The sequence below is a fragment of the Tyto alba genome, unplaced genomic scaffold (genome assembly GCF_018691265.1).
Source record: "Tyto alba isolate M040663 unplaced genomic scaffold, T.alba_DEE_v4.0 Super-Scaffold_16, whole genome shotgun sequence".
In the NCBI taxonomy this organism is placed as follows: Eukaryota; Metazoa; Chordata; class Aves; order Strigiformes; family Tytonidae; genus Tyto; species Tyto alba.
The window spans coordinates 3,135,876-3,155,951 of record NW_024881278.1 but is presented as its reverse complement, the minus strand read 5'-3'; the positions used below and the strand labels follow the sequence as shown (position 1 = coordinate 3,155,951).

At 41.3% G+C, this 20,076-nt stretch overlaps 1 protein-coding gene across 1 annotated transcript; it reads left to right on the top strand.

Annotated features, from left to right (window-relative positions):
• Positions 1–4,770: 4,770 nt before the first annotated feature.
• On the top strand, positions 4,771–17,333 carry ANKEF1 (ankyrin repeat and EF-hand domain containing 1). Its single transcript, XM_032989215.2, has 9 exons — positions 4,771–5,128; positions 5,601–5,800; positions 7,277–7,426; positions 8,157–8,280; positions 9,175–9,988; positions 12,824–13,050; positions 14,315–14,496; positions 15,670–15,813; positions 16,847–17,333. Exons 1-9 carry the CDS (start codon positions 4,783–4,785, stop codon positions 16,970–16,972), a joined length of 2,313 nt encoding a protein of 770 aa, XP_032845106.2. The 5' UTR covers positions 4,771–4,782; the 3' UTR covers positions 16,973–17,333.
• The last annotated feature ends 2,743 nt before the right edge of the window (positions 17,334–20,076 follow it).

Genomic DNA, 20,076 nt, shown 5'->3' with positions numbered 1-20,076 from the left:
CCCTTAAAACCAGCCTCCTCCACAGGCCACCCGCTCCTCTGAGGCACCACCCAAGAAAAAACAACGGACGCTAGATTCATCCCTTACTTGGCTTCTCCAGGGCTTCTTCAGGCTCTGCGGGAGCGGTCGCTCCCCTGCTCCTCGCCGCTGGGTGCAGCAGCACCTTGTCACCCCCTCCGAGGGGCTCGCAGGGAGCCCGAGCTTTGCCCCTAACCGGGGAAGGAGCACCCACCTCCCCGCAGCCTGCGCTCTCCTGCGTTCCAGTTTGGACGGGCACTGGAGCGACTGGAAGTCGCGAACTGAAGACACATCTGTTCATCTAATCTAGCCCTAACCTCAGGCCTGCCTTTACGGCGCTTGGGATTGGGCCCGGTTTCCCAGAGGGAAATGTCTGGGCTGACATTTCAACTCCAGATTGAAACGCGCTCAGTTCAGACGGGGAGCGCCAGGGAAGCGGCGATCACTCGGCGCTAAGCTGTGCCGCCGCAGCCCAAGGCAAAGCATTTCTGGAGAGTTAACACCAAGAAGGGCTCAGAGAGACAACCCAGCCTTTATAGGCTATTCATTATACTGGAATTCAGTTTTGGGAGGATATTGCTGCATCACTGCTATTAAACGTTAGTCACAGCCAAAAATCCAGTGCAATTATTTGTATGAAGCTGTAAATATAGTGTAGCACTGTTACCATATTGGTTTCTTTTATACCGGCATGTAGGGCTCATGCTTATCTCTGTGGCCAGCATGCAAATGGATTAAATTTAGAAAGTGCTAAGCTATTTTCTCTCACTGAAGATAAAACACGTGAAAATTTTGTTTACTGGTTTGTGAATAGTGATAACAAAAGGAATGTTTTAACTTGAAATGTTGGAGCTGAAAAATGTTGAAAACTTTGAAAAAAGGAGCCAAGTGCTTCCAGCAGCAGTCAGGCACCAAGCTTTGACACAGAGTCAGTGAGGGAGTGCTGGCCACCAGACCTTGCCTCTCTATCAATGTACCTCAATCACAGCTTGGAACGCTTTGTGAGAAAACAAGAATCTGATTATTTTCTTAATACTAGGTATAGCGGCAAAAGGATTAATCTGAATTTGAAATGAGTTCATGCTCTCAACCAAACAAATAATACAAGCTGGCAGAATGAAGGTAGTGATTCTGTTTATGTTTGTCAACAGATAAAATTGTTGCTAAGCAGATGTTACAGGCTTGGGATTTATGATTATAGCTTCATGAAGTCCTCCCCAGAGCATGACTGTCTCAAAACGATGTTAGCACTCCCTTGTTTTCCATTAAAAGATCTGTTACAGGTTAAGTGATAAAATCACTATGAAATACGTATGGTTGGTAGTATTTACTTAATGAAAATTTTCAGGATGCTGTAGCTATATTTTCATTATAGAAGCCCGTTTCCCTTGCTTGTAACTTGACCTGACTCTGGGTAGAGTTTTCTATCCCACCTGTCTTACTTTGATGCTGTTACTGTAGAAACTTGTGATAGAGCTTGATCCAGTCACTTTCAGGAAATACTGCAAGGAAATATTAACTGTCACTGTTAAAATGTTACAGTTGTTTTAATATAAATTGTTGGTTCTTAATGCTTTAAAGCAAAGACTTTAAACTTGGTAGGATCTCACTGGTGGTTGAATTGCGATAACAACATACTTCACTGTTGTGAGGAAAATATTTTCACTTACGTTTACAGAAATAATTTTGTTATGGTGTGTGATGTATTAAAAGAATATCATGATAAGCGTCTCAGAAGCACCAGGAAAAACTGTTCAGGCTGAACTGGGACTAAAATTGTAATGGAGTGTAATAATTTACCCTGTGAGCAAAAAGGAAAATGTGCAGTGAAGTGTAAGGTGTGCTGTCAATCCCATGTCCTGAATGGGGCAAAGGCTGTAAGGAACAAGTAATACCTAATCGTGTACTTACTTCACTTTAGTTTCAGACTTGTTTTGCAAGTGTGTCATCTTACCTGCTGGAAAACACAGTGGTCTGGGACATGCTTGTGCTTCAGAGACAATGTTTGTGCAAGATGTAGCACTAGCACTGTTCTGAATCTCAAGGACAATCTGTAAAAGAAATCCAAATCCACATGCATTGAATATTATATCCATTTGTGCTCTCATGTTACTAACAGATATTTTACCAACTGCAATGCTGCTTATGTTCTGTAATATTACTAACCTATTTCCATGGAGAATGTCATCTCTTCAGTATTTGCACCTTCAGGGGGGAGAAAGAAGGGACAAAAAGGCAAGTTTTGATCCTAAATGAGTTCCTGAAAAAATGCTGTGCAAAATCCAGGTGCAAATAATGAATAGCAGTGGGAATAAGGGATCCAGTTTTTCCGAAGTAAACCCAGGCACCTTACTGCTGCAGCATGGTGAGAAATGGAATGAGAGTATGAGAGAACATTTAAGCTTGTCAGCTCCATTTAAGTATCTTTAAAAACATTTCTTTTGCTGCATTTCTGTGGTGTAAGTACTGTAAGAGCCTTCCCTGCAGTACCTTCTTGCTGCTTCTTGCCACAGCCCCTGCAGAGTTCATGCCACTTCTTTCCCTGTGCTCAGAAGCCCGGAAAAACTTGTGTTGAGGATTTGCTCAGAAATGACTTCCTAACATTTCAGGCTCTAAAAGATAGACTCCACAGGGAGCTCTAGTTTTCACTTCTACCAGGGCATTACCCAGAAGTAGCCTTATTTCTCAACTCTAGGACTAGAGTGCTGTTATAGTTGGAACCCCTGTTATTAGAAAAAAAAAAAAAAATCTCTGCATTTATTCCATTTCACAGGACAATAAGCCACAAGAAGCACAACATGGTAGGGATGAGAGTAAACAAGCCACAGGTGACAGTTTTAAGTTATTGCTACTTAATGATTTAATCATGCAATGTAAGTAAATACTTTGTATATGATCAGAATGAGGGTTGTGTAAGACCTAGAAAAGAGTTTAGCATTTAAGCAATAGCATATTTAAGTGGAGAAGGCGCCCAAACTCTGGGAGCAGCTGCCCTATTCTGACCAGGTTTCATTGCAATGAGAAAGTCTTTGCATTTTAGTGCCCACTTAAACGCTTGTGCAAGTGAGCAGCTTCTAATAATAATGCCATTCAACTAAAACGTGGTGTTACAATGACAGTTTTTCTAGCGAAATATGGACATATTACAGTATTTTTGCAATAGAAAGGGCAGCTTCTAAGTGGCTCCAGGTGTTGTACGGCCATTCCCTACCTTTTCCTTACTCCTCTCCTGAAACACCACTGCTATTTTAACTCTTGTTACAGGGGAGGAGCGATCAGCTGCAGTCAGATGTGTTGGATGATGTAATGGGGGTTTTTTTGCACATAGTGCCCAGCTCAGGGGTCCAGGTATCTTCGGGCAGCATGGCCAGATGCACAGGGAGAGTGCCAAGTAGCTTGTTTAGCCGGGGAGAACACAAGAGGGACAGATCTCAGAAATCTGTCAACAGTAAATTCGACCCCTGCCTCTGTTGTCCCAAAAATAGGCTGGCCACAGAACTGCAAAAGAAATGGAAGACAGTAGTTACAGAAACGACAGCTGGCATGTTGTACCTGTGGTACAAAAATTACCGTGCTCTCTCCATTCCCAACATGATTAGCCTTCATTCATTCTTTTTTCTACTTCTCCTTCAGTTTTCTCTCAGGCTTTCTTTCCAGAATGGGAGGTGTTACCTCAAGAAGTCTGTTGGAATTACGCATCCTTCTGCATCTCTCTCTTAAAACTAAACTGTTCTTGGACATCCACAAAGCACCCAGCAGTAGCCAGGCAGGTTGCTGACTGGCCCCATTTACAGACTATATTGCTAATAAAAAAAACCTGCAAAACCCATGTATTCCCTAACAGGATGCTGTTCCTCCACATGTTTTTGCTGCATGTCCTGTAAGCACACCATCATTTTTGGAGGACAGGCTGACCCAAGGCTTGCTGAAGCCAACAGGAAGCTTCCCATCCACTTAAGCAAGCTTCAGAAATGGTCTGTCTGACCCTTGCTTGGCCATCCAGTCACAAGTACTGAGACTAGCTAAAAGAGGTTAAAAAGCCTAACAAAAAAATCAGAATTGCAGCAAATTCGAAGCTGGTTTCCTGCATTGCACTTTTCTCAGGAAGCATGTGTTTCATCACCTGGGGGAATCTTTTTCCAGGCCAGTGCCCTGCTGTCTGCATCTTTTTTTTCCCCAAGGGTTTTGCTGCAGAAAAATGCAATTTACTCTTTTATGTACATAGTTCAGCAAGAAGTTCATACATCAGCCACTAAGAAAAAGAAGGTGCTCAGGTACTGATGAGGTGATGCTAGTATCAATTTTATGTTTCAGCAACAGCAGAGGACACTGTGACTTGTGATTTTCTCTTTTTTCCCTTTGAAGTACTAAAATGACAGATGATCAGCCTCCCCCTGGGCTTCTGAGTAATTGTAGATTATAGCAGTTCCTTGAATGGAAAGCAGTTACCTTACAGTTTCTTAACTTAATTTTCACTTTGAATGAGACTTCTTCAGAACAGTTTGAAGACTAGAAGGAACAATTTTGCAAGGTTCTACATGTGTTTATATAGTCTTTATATATGCTGTATATACTAAATGAGATATATTCATTCAAAGCTTAGTGCTCTGTCAAGTTAAAGTGGATATTTTCATACCTTGAACATGGTTTGATTCCTGTTCTTCCTCGCATGCAATTTTAATCTCATCTCTGAGCTTACATGTTTTCTTCTCTCCCCATGCAGAAATTACTTCCTTGAAAGAAGCCATTTTTTCTTATTCCAGGATGTTACCAGTAGATAACAGACTTCTAAACTTGCAGATCTACAAACTTCTTCAGTGCGTTCACCAGAAAGACAAGAAGCAAATAGAAAAGCTAGTCCAGAAGGGGTTCCCAAATCTCCTGAATTTCACAGAGCCTGCGGAAGGATACAGTGCCCTTCATTTGGCCTGCATTAAGAATGACACTGACATGTGCAGCTTCTTGCTGGAACAAGGAGCTCATCCAGATGTCCAGGACAAAATGGGACGTACTCCAGCAATGAGGGCAGCTGAGCTAGGCCATGAGTTGATTTTGGATTTATTAGCAAAAGCTAAAGCAGACATGACTGCTGTGGATAAGGAGGGGAAAGGTAAGTAAAAGGGAACCTTATCAGACCAGAAATAGGGTAATATGGCCCCTTACTGTGTTACATACTGCTATGTGTGTTGTGTCCAATCTGTAGAGCGGGAAGTGTGGCTGAGGGTAATTCTTACAGCTCAACAGAAGCTATTTGCCATAAGAGCTTTGATGGAAATGAAAATAATTCCCTCTGAACAGTCTAGGCCTTTAAATCATAGGTCTCTCCAGTACATAGCTGAAAGATAACTTGCTATGGAGAATCATGTTCCTCCCATGACCTGTCACCTGTTGAATTCTGATGTACTCCCCAAGTAAGTTCAAAGCCCCTAAACCAGAAGTCTTTTTTTGCATACATATACCCTAAGAGAATTTAATGGATCTCTACTGAAATAGTTTGTCCGTTCAGCTCTGGACCTTACAGCCTCAGTAACCTTGCTAATAATTTAGTACTGCACCATAATCCCTGCTGTTTTTCTTTGCAGGTGTTTTGTTTTACTGCATTTTACCTACAAAACGGCATTACCGCTGTATGCAAATTGCCTTGGATTATGGTGCAGATGTTAACAACTGTACTACTGATGAGAAGCCTGTATTTCTACAAGCGTGTGAGCAAGCTCATGATATTAAAGAAATATGTCTGAATTTCTTGGAAAGAGGCGCAAATCCCAATGCAAGAGACCCAGTATGAATTTTTCTGTAACTAAGAATGTGTATACAGGAGTATAGAATAGTTACCAGAAGACTAGAATATATGACCTCAAATCCTCACATAAAAATCACAAGACAGTGACGAGTGCTTAACTCTGTGGCCACACCTATTGCCTTCTTCTGTATTGCCCTTTCTTGCAGGAACAAGGATTTAAGCCTTCTGCTTGAACCACATATCCTTATTTAGATTTTTGTGGATTAGAGTACAAATATTTTACAAAACCAAAATGTAACTGGGCCAGCTCTTAGGAATTGCAGTTCACTGTACTTCAGTGAGGCAATGCTGATTTGTACTTTGCCTGGATGTGCCCTAAGGTTTTTGGGGTTGAAATAATGTACACTAAAACATGAGTCCAGCATGAAAAATCTGATGGGGAATCAAGGCAGGGATGAGGCATAAGAAACTCTTTTCTCTCTTTTGTATGCTTTAGTTAATTAGTTGTTTACTTCCTTAACTTAACAAAGACCTGAAGGAGTGAAGCTCTGTGCTCTTGATCAAATCAAGGAGCTCACGCTTTCCCTTAAAGCTACCCATGGCTTTTGCAGTATCCTTCCTAGCTTGTAGCAATAGCAAGGCCAATGTTTGGACATCCTTATCCCATCCTCCCATGCACATACCTGCTTCATCTGTACCTGCATTCAGTGTACCTGCAATATGAGAAACCCACATTTTTGTTAAAATATGATGGGCATATACCTGGGCACGTACTGGGAATGATTTGCTGGGCCCAGAGAAAGACAGATGTCAGGGAAGAAATTATGGTTCCGTGGGGCAATATCCACAGCTCACTGCTCTCTTTGCCCCTCCGCAGAGTGGCAAGTTGGATATTCTAAGTGTTGCTGTGGGCCAGTATGTAATAGCAGGTGATCTCTGATCTCAGGTGTGCTCTGTTCTTGGGAAGGTCACCAGATCTTCCAAAGTCAGCCATTACAAAGAGGTACTACTAATCGCAAACATACACTGTTAACTAGAGAAAGGGACAGCACTAATGTTTGGAAAGTGAACTTTTCCTGTCAGACAGAACAACAGTGAAATTCCCCAATTGCTCTACCTTCACCATAGCACTCCTCCAGCTACAGCTCCTTATGCTCTCTCACTATAGAAGTGGTATTTTGTGTTAAATTTTGTAAACGTAAATGAGGGTATGCACACAGAATAAAGATTTCCTTAACTAAGGAATTGATTTTCATGGGGACTATTCAAGGGACTCAAGTTACTAATGTACTTGAGTCACTGGGATTTGACTACACATATTTTAGCAGCATTATGACGAGATTCTTAAAGTTTACCTACAAGTATCTTTGAAACTATTAGACTCGTCTCCTCTTTTCAATAATACCTAAAAGGAGACCTTCAGTTTTAGGCCACCTTGCAAAAATCAGATCATATTTTTCCAACATGAATTGGCACATGAAACAAATTCTGTATTGTTTTCTGGCTTCCTTGTAGGCAACGGGTCGCACAGCCTTAATGGAAGCTGCAAGAGAAGGTGTTCTCGAGCTGGTGCGTGCTCTACTTGAGAGAGGAGTAGATGTTAACCTATTTGACCTTGAGAGACACAGTGCTGCACATTTCGCAGCCAGAGGAGGCTTTTTCGAGGTATCATAATTTGTGCTGCTAAAGGATTGCTGCAAAGCCAAACCTGGGGTGGTTTTCTGTTGTTTTTTGGGGGGTTGGGCGTTTTCATTTGGGGTTTTTCTTTTGAGTCCAGTACCTCATCTGATCAAAGCATTATAATCAGTAATCAAAAGCAGCTTATTCTGAAGTATCAAAGGGAATTCAGCAGTGATAGAATCTCTCCCATAATTGCAGAGCCTTTTTTACCAAGGTACCGCTGAGTGCGTGTGCTAGTGTAGCTGTCTGGTGTGAACAGCTCCATTGGAGAGCTTGTTTCTCTCAAAGTGTAGCATGTCACAGCTATGTAATGTGGATGAAACATTACCCTTATAAGCAGGGCAAATGCAAATAGCTGCAGGTAAACATCTTCTTCCTTATTCCCCATATCATCTTCAAAGTATATAAAACTGTGCAGTTTTGATTGTGCATGCAATGTCAGTTACTTTAAGACAGTGGCCTGCAGTAGGCTGGCAGGAATGAAGATTGTCCTTGATGTCTACAACTGAACAAGGTTTCTGTCTCCTCAGTTAAGTAAGCACAGTACTATGGAAAACATGAACGTTATGTGCACATCAACCAGCTGGGCATGGGAGAGAAGGTTGCTATATCAACAGGGAGTATATGATACTGCATTGATTTGTAAATCATTCTCACACTTCCCCATCTTAAGAAACAGACAAAATTTTTGGTGGAACTGTCTTTGTTTTTCTAGATTCTGAGGATTATTTCAGCCTATAATGGAGACTTGGGCCTGATTGCTATGAATGGTAACACACCGCTTCATTACGCTGCAGAGGGAGGATTTGCAAATTGCTGCAAGTTTATAGGACAAAGAGGTACATTAAAAATAAGTTACTTTGCAACTATCACATGTATTTCTGTGCTGAAGTAAAGATTTCATTTGGGCATCTATGAAGGATTTGACCCTTGGATATCATGTGGCAAATGTAATTCTCATTAAGAACTGCCTAACATAGGCTATTATGATTTATTTCTACTCCTATCGCTGAGAAAAAGTTTCTCAAAGAAAGCAGCAGAAGCATCATGGGTTTGTATAACTTAGAATGGGACTGTATTAAGTGCTTTCCAGTTTTAGGGTTTTTTTTAGGTGTATTGCATTGAAATTTCCAGTAGAAAATAAATTTTTGGTTTGCTGATCATTTTAAAAAAGATCTCTGTGTAGTCATGGGGAAAACTTCATGCCCATGGGTATTGAAACATACTCCAAAGCATCTGTGATCATTTTCTAACTTAATCAGATGGTCATAGCACTTCAAGCTTTGGTTCAAGAGGACCATGCAAAATCCCGTGTTCTGTTCTTGTGATTCAAACATTTAACCAGTGATCCATTGCCAAACTGCAAGGCTGGGGTACAAAACATTGAGCGATATTTTACTCGTAGTTTGTTTCTTCTTAGCCTTGTTCACCACTTCAAGTAAAACTGTAAAGTTTACACCGAACATTTGCCTTTCTATACATATTCATGAGTGGACAGACAAGTAGAGCATGGGTTGCCCAATGAATCTCCCTTTGGGAAACAAATATGGACACGTGGCTAACCTTCCAGCTTGGGATCAATGATGTGGTTCCATCTACTATCACTATTTCTAGTTAAGACAGTATAAAATTGTAGACCTATGGCAATTAGTTGCATGTGTATTACAAGTCTCTTATATTATGTAATTAGGAATTCCACTGCATTATCAGCAAAATTATGTCCCTCTTTTTAGGCTGTGATCCTACATGGACAAACTTACTATCAAAAACCCCCAGAGCCGTTGCCAAGGAAGGTGGTTTTAAAGCAGCAGTAGCAGAATTGCGTAAAATTGAAAATACCTTTAAAAAGCAGTCCAAGGCTGAGGCTAAGGAGGACAACCCCCGCTGGGCACTGAGGCTGTACGACTGGTCCTTAGAGCACCAGGCTGCCCTCCGCAAGGCGTTTGAGGCCGTCGACCAAGGAGATGGGACAGTAGCTAAAGATGATTTTATATCAGTTATTCAGAAGCAGTGTGCCTTTGTAGATGTCGAACAAATACAAACTATTGCTGAAATTCATGAAAGATCTCACCCCGAGGGAATCAAAATAGAAGAATTCTTTAAAGGCTCTAAATACTTGCAGAAAAGCTGTCTTATAACGTCCTTTGGACCCAAAGGGAAGAAAGGGAAGAAACGAAGAGGCAAGAGAGGCATCGCCATCCCCGTGCCAATTTGTGTTGTTCCGAAGAGCGCGTGTCCGTGTAGGGAAGACGGCCTCCCCATGTACATGGTCGAGGCTATCCAGGACTTTGCTGATGGCTGCCATTTTAACCAAGACCACCCATCTGCCCATCCCGTGCACGATGACCGTGCCTGGTATATAGATGAACCAAGGAAAACGTACATGAATATTAACTACCTTGTCAGAGCAGGAGACTTTCTGTCTCTACAGAAAGCATTTGAGGAGGGTGTGCCAGTAGACATAAAAGATAAATATTACAAAACACCTTTGATGGCTGCATGTGCAAGTGGGAATATAGATGTTGTGCAGTATCTACTGGAAAAGGGGTAAGATCATTTCAGAATTTTTTTTTTTTTTTTTAAACTGATATTTTGGAAGGGCTTCCAGAAGCATAAATTTCCGGTAAATATATGGATGCAACAGACTATGGCTTGTTTTTTATTTACGTAATGTTTAGTATTAATTCCATAAGATCCTGAGTTACAGGGGGTTAGTGTATTATATTTCACATTTTAGTAACAGAGAAATAGAAACACCCAAGAGGTAAGTTCCCCAGGTGTGAAATTTTTGGTCCCTGGGCTGTTGGCATTTTGCTCAGATGCAGAGTGCCTACAAATCCAGTCTACTGGAACTGCAGTTAGTTCACACCCATGTCTCAAACAGTGTATCATCAAAACTGAACTCTCAAAATCAGATAAATGGCTTCGGGGAAATCTGGCTCAAGTGACTTGCCTGAAATCATCACGACAATCCTGGACTTCCCTGTTCCACATGCCAGGGCATCTGCATGCAAAAGGTTTAAGGGGATAAGCCTTATAATCGCTTTCTTGTGCAGTCTCAGCAGGCTGAGGCAGCAGGGTTTACACCAGAGGTGCGTGCTGCTATTTAGTCCACTCCTCACTTTAGAAGTGCTTCAGCAGTTTTGTAGCCTACAGACACACTTGTGAAAAATCTCAACGATAGCTTAAAAATGAAAGCAATTTAAGAAAGATTCAATCCTACTTGTGTAATCGCATAGTCTCTTCTTTTTTGTGGTCAAACTGCTGTAGTCCTACAGTCATTCACATAAGCGCTTAAATGAACATTTTTCAAAGATATTTACATTAGCTTTGTTCTCTACCTATAGCTGGAATTTATTTTAATGTTAACTCCTCAGGGTAAGTGGCTGTAGTCATTGCTCCAGTTCCTGCAAAGATTTAACAGCACATGGATCTTTACACACCCTGGTATTACACTGACATTCCTGCAGCATATAGAAACTTGTGTATCTCTGTATATTCAGGTCTTCCAAAGATAAGGATGCAAGAGTTAGCAAATTAATCTAGCAAATGAATCTCCACTGCTTTCATCAAGCCTCACTAGACAGCACTGGAGTCACATCTCATCATATTTAACGGTTAGACATAGAAATGTAATAACTTAGTTTTAAAAAAATAGTACCAATTCTGAGATTTTTAAATTTTTCCATCAGAAAATGGAGAGGAAAGTTATCAATACGGTGATTAGCTTTGCATCTTTCAGCAGTGTGGACTTTCAGATACTTTCAGATTGGCATGGGAGTTCAAATACTTTTAACAATACAAACTTTTCAGTACAGTATCACAAATCCATATCGAATAGAAAACAAAACATTTATCCAGAGCTATAGAAAATGCTGAGGTTTAAACATAAATTGGTAGTATCTACCTTCTGTCTTGTTCAGAAAGACTCAGAAGTAAATTAAATTTGGGCTAAGGGCAAATTCAGTGCTTGATCAGGTGAAGAATTTTTCAGTCACTGCTGTGTTGCTCCTGTTCCCTTTGATCAGTTTGTTTCTGATAGAATGAAGTTAGCAAAAAGGATTCAGGGACAGACAGAGTATCAGTACAGGCATGGAGTTTGGGTTGAGAGAGAAAGTGGAATAACTGGAACCGCTTATTTTAATGAGAAAAATAAAGGAAATGAAAACTGCATATGAATAAGTGGCTAAGCAACTGAAAGATAGCAAAGGTAAAACTGGTAGGTCGGAATTTACTGTGATAAGATCTCACCAAAGGTAGAATTGTGAGAAAGATTAACAATTTAAACAGGAACAGATGAAGCTGGTCTTTTGATCTAGCATTAAATATTAACCATCTGACCTGAAGAGCAAAAAGCTATGCCTAGAAGCAGCTTCCTTCATAATTTTTCTTCATTCACCCTCCCTCCGCGTTTTTGGGGAAGACATCATCTCTTTGTCCCTAGAGTAAATGGGACACTGGCTTTAATTTGGTCCAGAACCTGTAGGCTGTCTTAAATACAGTCCAAAATAATGCACTCTGCTTGAGTACTGGGGAAGCCCTTTATGAGGTTTTGACTTCTTCTGAACCCACGCATGGAACATACGGGAGATCACAGATCTGGGCATGGTCATGGACTGTGCTTTCTTCAAAGCTAGGGGGGAACCATATTTCTTCCCTTTTAATAGCATTAAGCGGCTCTCATGGCTCTTGTTCCCCAAGCCTTGCTTTTGCATGACCCCAGCCCAAGAGCTCCCAAGACAGCCGTTTGCTAAAGAGTTGATAATGCTTTTCCTCTTAGCTCCAGCCAAAGGCAGCGCATAGCAAATATCTCCCCTAAACTAGTCCTTGCATCCTCCAGAACATGCCAGCTTTAACCTGGGAGCAGAAACAGAACTAGTCCAGCAACACAGTGGCTGAAAAAATTTTAAATCCTCAGATTTTTCTGAGACAGACCTCTAACTCATTTGTAAATTGGACAGTTAGCAATTTTGCCACATGTTTTAAAGCACCCGTTCTTGGCCCAGAAGCATTCTTTTTTCAATTCCTTAATCTGCTTTTTGCCATTCTCAGGGAAGCTGGCGCACAAACTCTAGCAGCATTTTACAGGAGGAAGCTGTTTGAATGCCTGGTTTTCCTCTGTACCTGTGAAAACCTCCATTGTGTTGGCCTAGAAGGGGCTATGATCACCACCCAGGCACACTCTTACAATTACTACCCCATGACAAGCTGTATATCAGATATTAAAATGGTTTCAGAGTAGCAGGAGCAATGTGAAAATACTTATTTACACTGAATATGCCATTGCAGTGGGGAGTTAACAGTAATTGTACCTGGAGCTGTGGGCATTGCTGTATCTGATAGCTAGCTTCATCTGCCACAACTTCTCTTATTCTTTTGTAGGGCTGATGTGAACGCAACAGACAATTTCATGTGGACTCCTCTCCATCACGCTTGCTATAACGGACACCCAGATATTGCTGAACTGCTGGTGAAGGCTGGAGCAGCCGTGGACGCACCTGCAATAGGCAATGCAACCCCGCTAATGAGAGCCATTGAGATCTGCAGATTGGATATAGTCTATTTTTTAATCAGTGCAGGTGCTGACATCCAAATTACAAACAGCAATGGTAAATATCAATGTCCCTCCAAAAGGCCTGTTTTTCCTTACTTGTATACACATTTTACTAAAACACCTAGGTTCTCTGAATTCATGATTGCTATCAGGGTCTGGATAAAGGTAAGAGTTAGGTTCAGGTAGTTTTCTACAGTGTGGAATCACTCTTGCAAGTAGTCAGATTTCCTGGGTTTTATGCATTTAGAAAATAATGTGATTAATTACATGACTGAGGAGGCTGTTGCTCCTCACAAGATAGATACAGTTTTAAGTGGCTTTAATGAAAAAAATTCTATCTAGTTATTAATATTATTTGATTGAAAATTAGATTTTAGTTGTGGCCAGTGTGTACTCTGCCACCCATTTAAATCATTTATTTTTTTTTATGCACAGGCAGCACTGGTTAAAAAAAAAAAAATGCCACTCAGTGTGTAAATATTACTTCCTGAGAAAAAAATACTTAACGGAAAACTAAATCTGAACTGATACTGAAGTGTTACCTTCTCACAGCAGATCTCTCATTCAGTATTTCCTCTATTTTCAAAGTAATTTAAACAGTTAACATTGATCACTTTTTAAGCCTTTGCTCTAACGTAGGAAGCAACGTTGCTATATAATGAGACTTTCCTTGCCAAAATGCCCAGTAGACAAGCCACTGCTTATAGAAGGGATGTGTATTCTCCATTTCTGCTACCGTGTGAAGTTCCAATTCACACAGCAGTTTAGTCTTGCAACTGCTTTACAGCCACAGGATCTCATCTCAAAAGGTCCAGGAGAGTTTTTCCTTTATTAAGCGCTGAAGGTGTTCAGCCTCACTTAAACCACAGGGCTTTCCCTTCACTCCTTGCCAGCCACAGAGCAAGTACTGGAAGAGGTAAATACCTACAATAACTTGGTCTGCATTCCTACCCTTGTACTATGCTAGCCATATCCAAGTGCTAAATGATCTCAGCTCTCAAAAATCGAAACTACAACCTGCAGGACCAGTATATTAAGCTGCAAATGTTGGGACATTAAGAGCAAAGCAACCGCTCCAAGAATTTCTGCAATATTTGGTTTCAAGGGCATTTCTGCAGGCCCTTATCTCTGCAAGCAGTGCTGATGACTGCCAGTTCTCACAGCAATGCCAGGCATGCTGCTGGCATACTGAATGGTTAATAAAGTAGAGACCTAATTAAATTCAGTTGACTGTAGTGTCATTTTCCAGTTGCAATAAGAACTGCTTAATTTCAATGGCTTATATAGGTATTTCTTTTTTTTTTTTTTTTTTAATACAGGAAAGAATGCTCTTGATATTGCTAAGGTATTTGCAGATTCTAGAATAATTGATCTGCTCCAAAATGAAATGGAAAATTTGCCAGAAGTACCAGAAAAAAAACAAGCAGAGAAAGAAAAAGTTGTGAAGCCAAAGTCACCTTCTACACAAAAGCCTGTAGAGGTACAAGCTATGAAAAAAGAGGTATGAGAGATGGTAACAAGGTTTGATTTACTAATAGTTGAGTGCTTCTATCTTTCATTTATTTGCCATCCATGTCTCTCAAGCTATAAATCAGGCAGTTTTACGAAAGTTAGTATTTTCAGAAGCCAGTGCTAGTGCTTGTTCATTAGTTGAAATTTTGACTTGGTAATTATATGAACTTCCTGTCTTCCCCAGTCTCACTGAATAATTATGTCCTATATCACTGACGAGGCGCAGAAAAATACTTCCTCTTCTTCTCCCTCTCCTTCTGAAGTTTATGACCATCCAGCTCTGATGTGGTAAACACTGAACATCAGTAACCATTGTTTCTTAAAGGGAGCACCTGTTTCTTGACAGGATAAGGCCGAAGCCCTCCAAAGTAGTAGAAAGGTCTTTTTATTCTGATAATTGAACTCACTGAGGCGATACCAGGCTTGCTGACTTCTCTTTTCCCATCTTGTCTCTTATCTACTGTTGGCCCACGTCCTGTTTCTCCAATCCCACACTGATGTTTGGCTGTTGTACTTCTGCACGCCTCTGCTGCGCCCCTGGGGCTCTTGAGTACCTTACCATTGCCCTGCCATCGCCCTAGTTCCCAAGCTAACATCAGCCTCTGTGACCACATCCTGGTTGTCCGATTGTGGATGAGATCTTCCCGATTTACCAGTGGTACTTGTTAGTCAGACCCAGGATGCTATATAGAGAGAAAATGCAATTGTATCTGTGCTGTTGGAAGTGCTTCGGCAGCCCCGACCGGCTGGTGCAGCGAGTATGTTCCCGTAGCCAAAGTGTTGGTTTCCCCCTTTCACAAATGTTTTGAATTTGTCAGGGACAGTATAGGACTTTCATAGGCAGGAGAACGACAACCTTAGGAGCTTCTTTAATTCACCACCTGGCACAGGATGGGATCACCAGTGGTACTAGGTGATTGTTTTGGGAGTCTTAAAGAGCAATTAATGTTTTAATGTCCAAGAAGGAGGGTAATCCCCTACCTTTTAAAGGTTTTCTCTCAGTTTTTGGTTATTAAAAAAAACCAGGAGCTTTAAGAAAAACAGATTAAGAAAAATACACCCGCAGTAAATAGATAGCAAAAGAAGCACCAGAAGATGCAGGATGTGTGCCTTGCTTCCAAACACCGTGTATTTGTATAACTGATAACTACTTCTTTTTCAGCCTTCACAGATATCTCTGCCAGTTGTAGAAAAATCCACTCTTGAAAAGACAACAGGTTCCCTTAAGGACAGTGTTATTTATCTGAACTCTTTGATAACAAGTGGTGCTACCAAGAAAGATGACATCTCATTCAAACCCAGAAAAGTATGTACAGTAGCAAAACATGAGCACGGTTTTACATTAATTTAAAGGCAGATCTTGCTGTAGATCAAAAACCAGAACAATCTGATTAAATGACTTCACAATTCAACTAGCTTATAGACGACGTGACACAGGCTAGAGAGATTGCCACAAACCAACAGTAAATGAAAGAGTTTATATATAATTTGTGTATATGGATTATATACATATACATATATTTATATAATTATATCATAATGGAAATCAAGCTATTGTCAGATTTTACGGTAGGATTAAAGTGGACCTGCAGTAAAATGTAAATGCAACTACATTAATGGTATGGATTTTTACATTCCTACACTTGAAGGATAAAAGGCCTTTGTGCATGGGACCAGCACCAACTTCTAACTTGTCTTCTCAATTAGTTATGACATGATTACTTATGTCAGTGACAGTTATGGAACTAAATATTTACACTAAATATTTACTTCCTAGAGTTAGAATACTGGAAGTATAATTTTTGTATCAGGGACTTGCTAATACTCATTCGCAAATAACTGAGAAACAGAAGATGATCACAGAATTTTTTTACTTTTTTCTCCTTAAAAAGGAAGAGAATACTGTTGCTGACTAAGAGGTTTTGTTTGGAGTTTGTTTACCACCTTCCTGACCTCAATTTATGCTAGTTTCTGCAGTGGTCTCAGGGGAATAAGGCTACAAACCAGTGACTCTACAGCTAATTACTATTTTCCGCTGTAAGGATCTTGGGCCTGAATCAGTCATTCTAAACAATTAGTTTTGGATCTTCTTTCCCGCATTATCCCTAATCCAAGCCCATAGCATGTTATAGATTGGAAGTGACAAGAGAGTGCTCAGCTTATATATACACAAATTGTTATGGTATCTTCTGCTGGGAGGCTACACTGTTTTTTTTTTTTTTGTGTCTCAGGATAGAAAGGAGCGCTAAAACATGGCTCTATTTGGCTAACAGTATCTTCTTAATGCTTCAGTTGAAGAAGTCGCATCCAAATTAACTAGAAATACCTTTATTTTGTAGATTTGGGCCCCTGAAGCTGCAACAGAGGAGTTGGTAAGAAAGCAAGAATTGCTTCGTGAACGCCTTACTCTTGATGGCCACTCAGAAAGCTTCACAACCCCCTTTGACAGAAAATTTACGGAATAAGCATACCAGCTAGAAGAATGAAGATAGCATTCAGAAATTATTTAAAACCACATTCTTGGTTATATGCAGTGGCAACAAAGTACAGAATTTACAACCAGGACTACTACTGTCTAGTGTACTGCTTTCATGCTGTCCCATACACTTGCAAGAGTGCACAAACCTTTCTCTGCACTCACTGAGGATGTGTTCCCCAACTGCAGTGTTGCAAAGCTGTTACCAAGAACTTGAGATATTTTCAGCAAACTTGAAAAACATTTAGAGATCTTGTGAATGCAGGTTCTTGTATAAGCAGCTACAGCCACAGCTAATCCAAATCAGTGCTTGTCCCCTCAACAGTGAAGTCAACAGATACTGTCCCTGTCATTTTAATAAGTTGTTTGGGAAGGAATTGGTGTCTTAGAAGTGAACTGACCAGGCTGCGTTAATTTAGTATGAAAAATAGGTACTGAAAGATCATTTTAGGAAGTGTATAATCTCAAGATTCATGTGACAGGCCCAGGCCAAAGCAGCACGGGTTCTGCTGGGGGACTCCGTGCCTCTTGAATTCTGTTCAGTATGTCTGCAAAACAGTTGGCAGCACAAAAGCGAGCCCAGTTTGGAGCTTCAAAAAGGCAGTGAAGTGGTAAGTCTGAGGTAAGCAGAGGCTGGAAATACTGGGAACGTTTAGCTGAGGGAGGAAAGAAGTGGGAAGAAATACCATAAAAATATATCTAAAGCAGCAAAAAGTGTGGGGAAGTGAACTGAAACCTCCCATATATTCTTTCAGAAAATAAGAGAAAGCAGCACACAGATATTGAATACTCTAAAACATGCAAATAGCCCATGGAACCCTCTTGCCCAATTATCCTTGGAAACTTTAAAAAAAAAAAAATTAACAACTTACATAGGTTGTGAGAAGAGTCTAGTTAGCTAATGCATGAGGGGTAAAATCCCCTGTGTTTCAGGACCTCAGCAAATTACCGTTGACACATGATAAAGTTTTCTAGCAATGCAGTTCACTCCCCAATTATCCAGTGCGGTGATGTGTGTGTCCCTTAGCAGCAAACAAGGCACTGGCCTAGACAGACACTGGAAAATAAATCAGCTTCTCATTTGATAGTACCCATTCTTTAACTTTTTTTTTTTTTTTTTTTTTTTTAACATTATGAGACTTCAGGAGCTGTCTGGTTCAAGAGTACAGCTACTTTTGAAAATTTGTTTTCAAACATACTCTCCTGTTTTTTAACTGCAAGTCTTGAACTCCGGAATCTGAGGTTCAAACTGGGTTCTTTCCTTCTGGTTCACCATTTCTTGTAATGAGAACCAAGTTTTGCCCTTGTCCATGCGTGTGATACAGCATTTCCATGCCTGGACTTGCCTAGGTATGAAGAGTGCAAGATTGGGGAAAGCCTGCTCACCACTGCTGCCCGCCTGACGCTGCACACAGTGATCCCTTTTTAACTCTGGCTGCACATCCAAATGTAGATGTGATATTTAGTAGGTAACCAAGACAAATGCAAAGCAAGTAGATCTATCTAGTGAGATACTATTTTCAAATGCCACTACTGAACGTATTATTTGTATGAACATGGTTGTGCACGAGTAGCTTATGGCAAGTTGCTTACACTGAGAAAATATCCTTTTATGTTCAGCATTTTATTAGTTCAGTATAAAGAAAGAGTCCAGGGGTGAGTGAGATACCACTTCAAATATCAGCTGTCTTGGAATTCTTAATATTAGCATATAATCTTTGCCTGTCAACATTAAACTTCCGGCTGCAGATGGTTGTAAGTAACAAAAATAATAGTGTCAGAGTCAGTCATAGAAAGCAGTGCAGGCAAGGAGCAGGATGCCCATGAACAGTTGTAATCTCTAAAAGGAGAGGCATGGGATCGATTTGCTAAACAGTAGCCATCAAAATAAAAACCAAGCAGCACAGTCAGAAACTCCCAATCGATCCTGTAAGGTAGAACTGTGTTTCTGGCAGAGCTGTGCCATGGAGCTTAGCTGGGAGAGCTCCCTGCTGTTGGGGCCGGTGGCTCAGCGCTGCTCTCTGGGAGTACCACAGCAGCGCTCCTCCCCGGGGGGACTCCTGCCGCGTGGGGTACGGCCCGTGTCCTGCTGCCCTGTTCACTGGGGCAACTGCGAGCAAACCGACAAGAGCTTGAATGCAAAGGGACCAAGCCATCCCGGCCAGCAGAAGGGGCTGTCTCCTGCATCAGTTTGGACCGCGTTGTAGAATTAGGCTTGCTGGAGAGTAGCCTCTGAAAAGGTTTTTTGGAAGAGTGCACCGAGAGGGGGCCGTTGTCTGCTCCTGTAAGAAACCCTGTGAGCCTCGTCCACGTGCTTTTGCATCCCAGCCGGAATAGCCGTGCCTCAGCTGTACACACGACGGCTGACTAGAAAGAACCCTTGGTGCTCCTTTGGCCTGCTGGCTTCTCTGTAGCTCCCAGATCTTCTCCATAGAGTTGGCTGACTTGTCCCAGCAGCTGCCCCCCCCTCCATCCAGCCCTCAGCCCGGGGCCGGCTCTGCAGGAGCAGGGCACAAAGTGACAGAAGAGACGAGGCAAAGCGTCATCACTCACAACTTGAGGTCAGCTGCTCAATCCCCTGCAGTTAGGAAGACCACCTGTGTGACGAGGGACATGACTACCTGTCCCAGGGATTTCCGTCCCCACCTCCCGTTGTTTTCTCAGGCCAGATTGGTTAGTGCTTTTTGCAGCTATTAGGGAGCTATGGTATTCTTTAGGGCTTTCAAAGTCTGTCCCAGTATTAATATCTCATCAACCGAGCGGCCTCAGTGCTGTCCATGGAGGGTATCAAACAACAAATGGTGTCACTATTGTATGTCTGAGTCTTCCCTACAGTTCCCCTAATCATTTTAATGAGAGAAAGGCAGTGGCATTTCTGTGTTTATTTACATATTGAAAAAATAACAACCTTGTGGCATTTTCCAAGAACTGAGTATAAGCACCACCTAACATGGACTTTAGCACTGGTTTGATAGCTAACACCTAATCAAAAAATCCAGTGCTCAAAAACCATTTTTGCATGAATAATCAACTGACTCCGGTCCCGGCGGCACAGAGCGGCATCAGGGCAACGTGAGGGGTTGGATCGGAGGG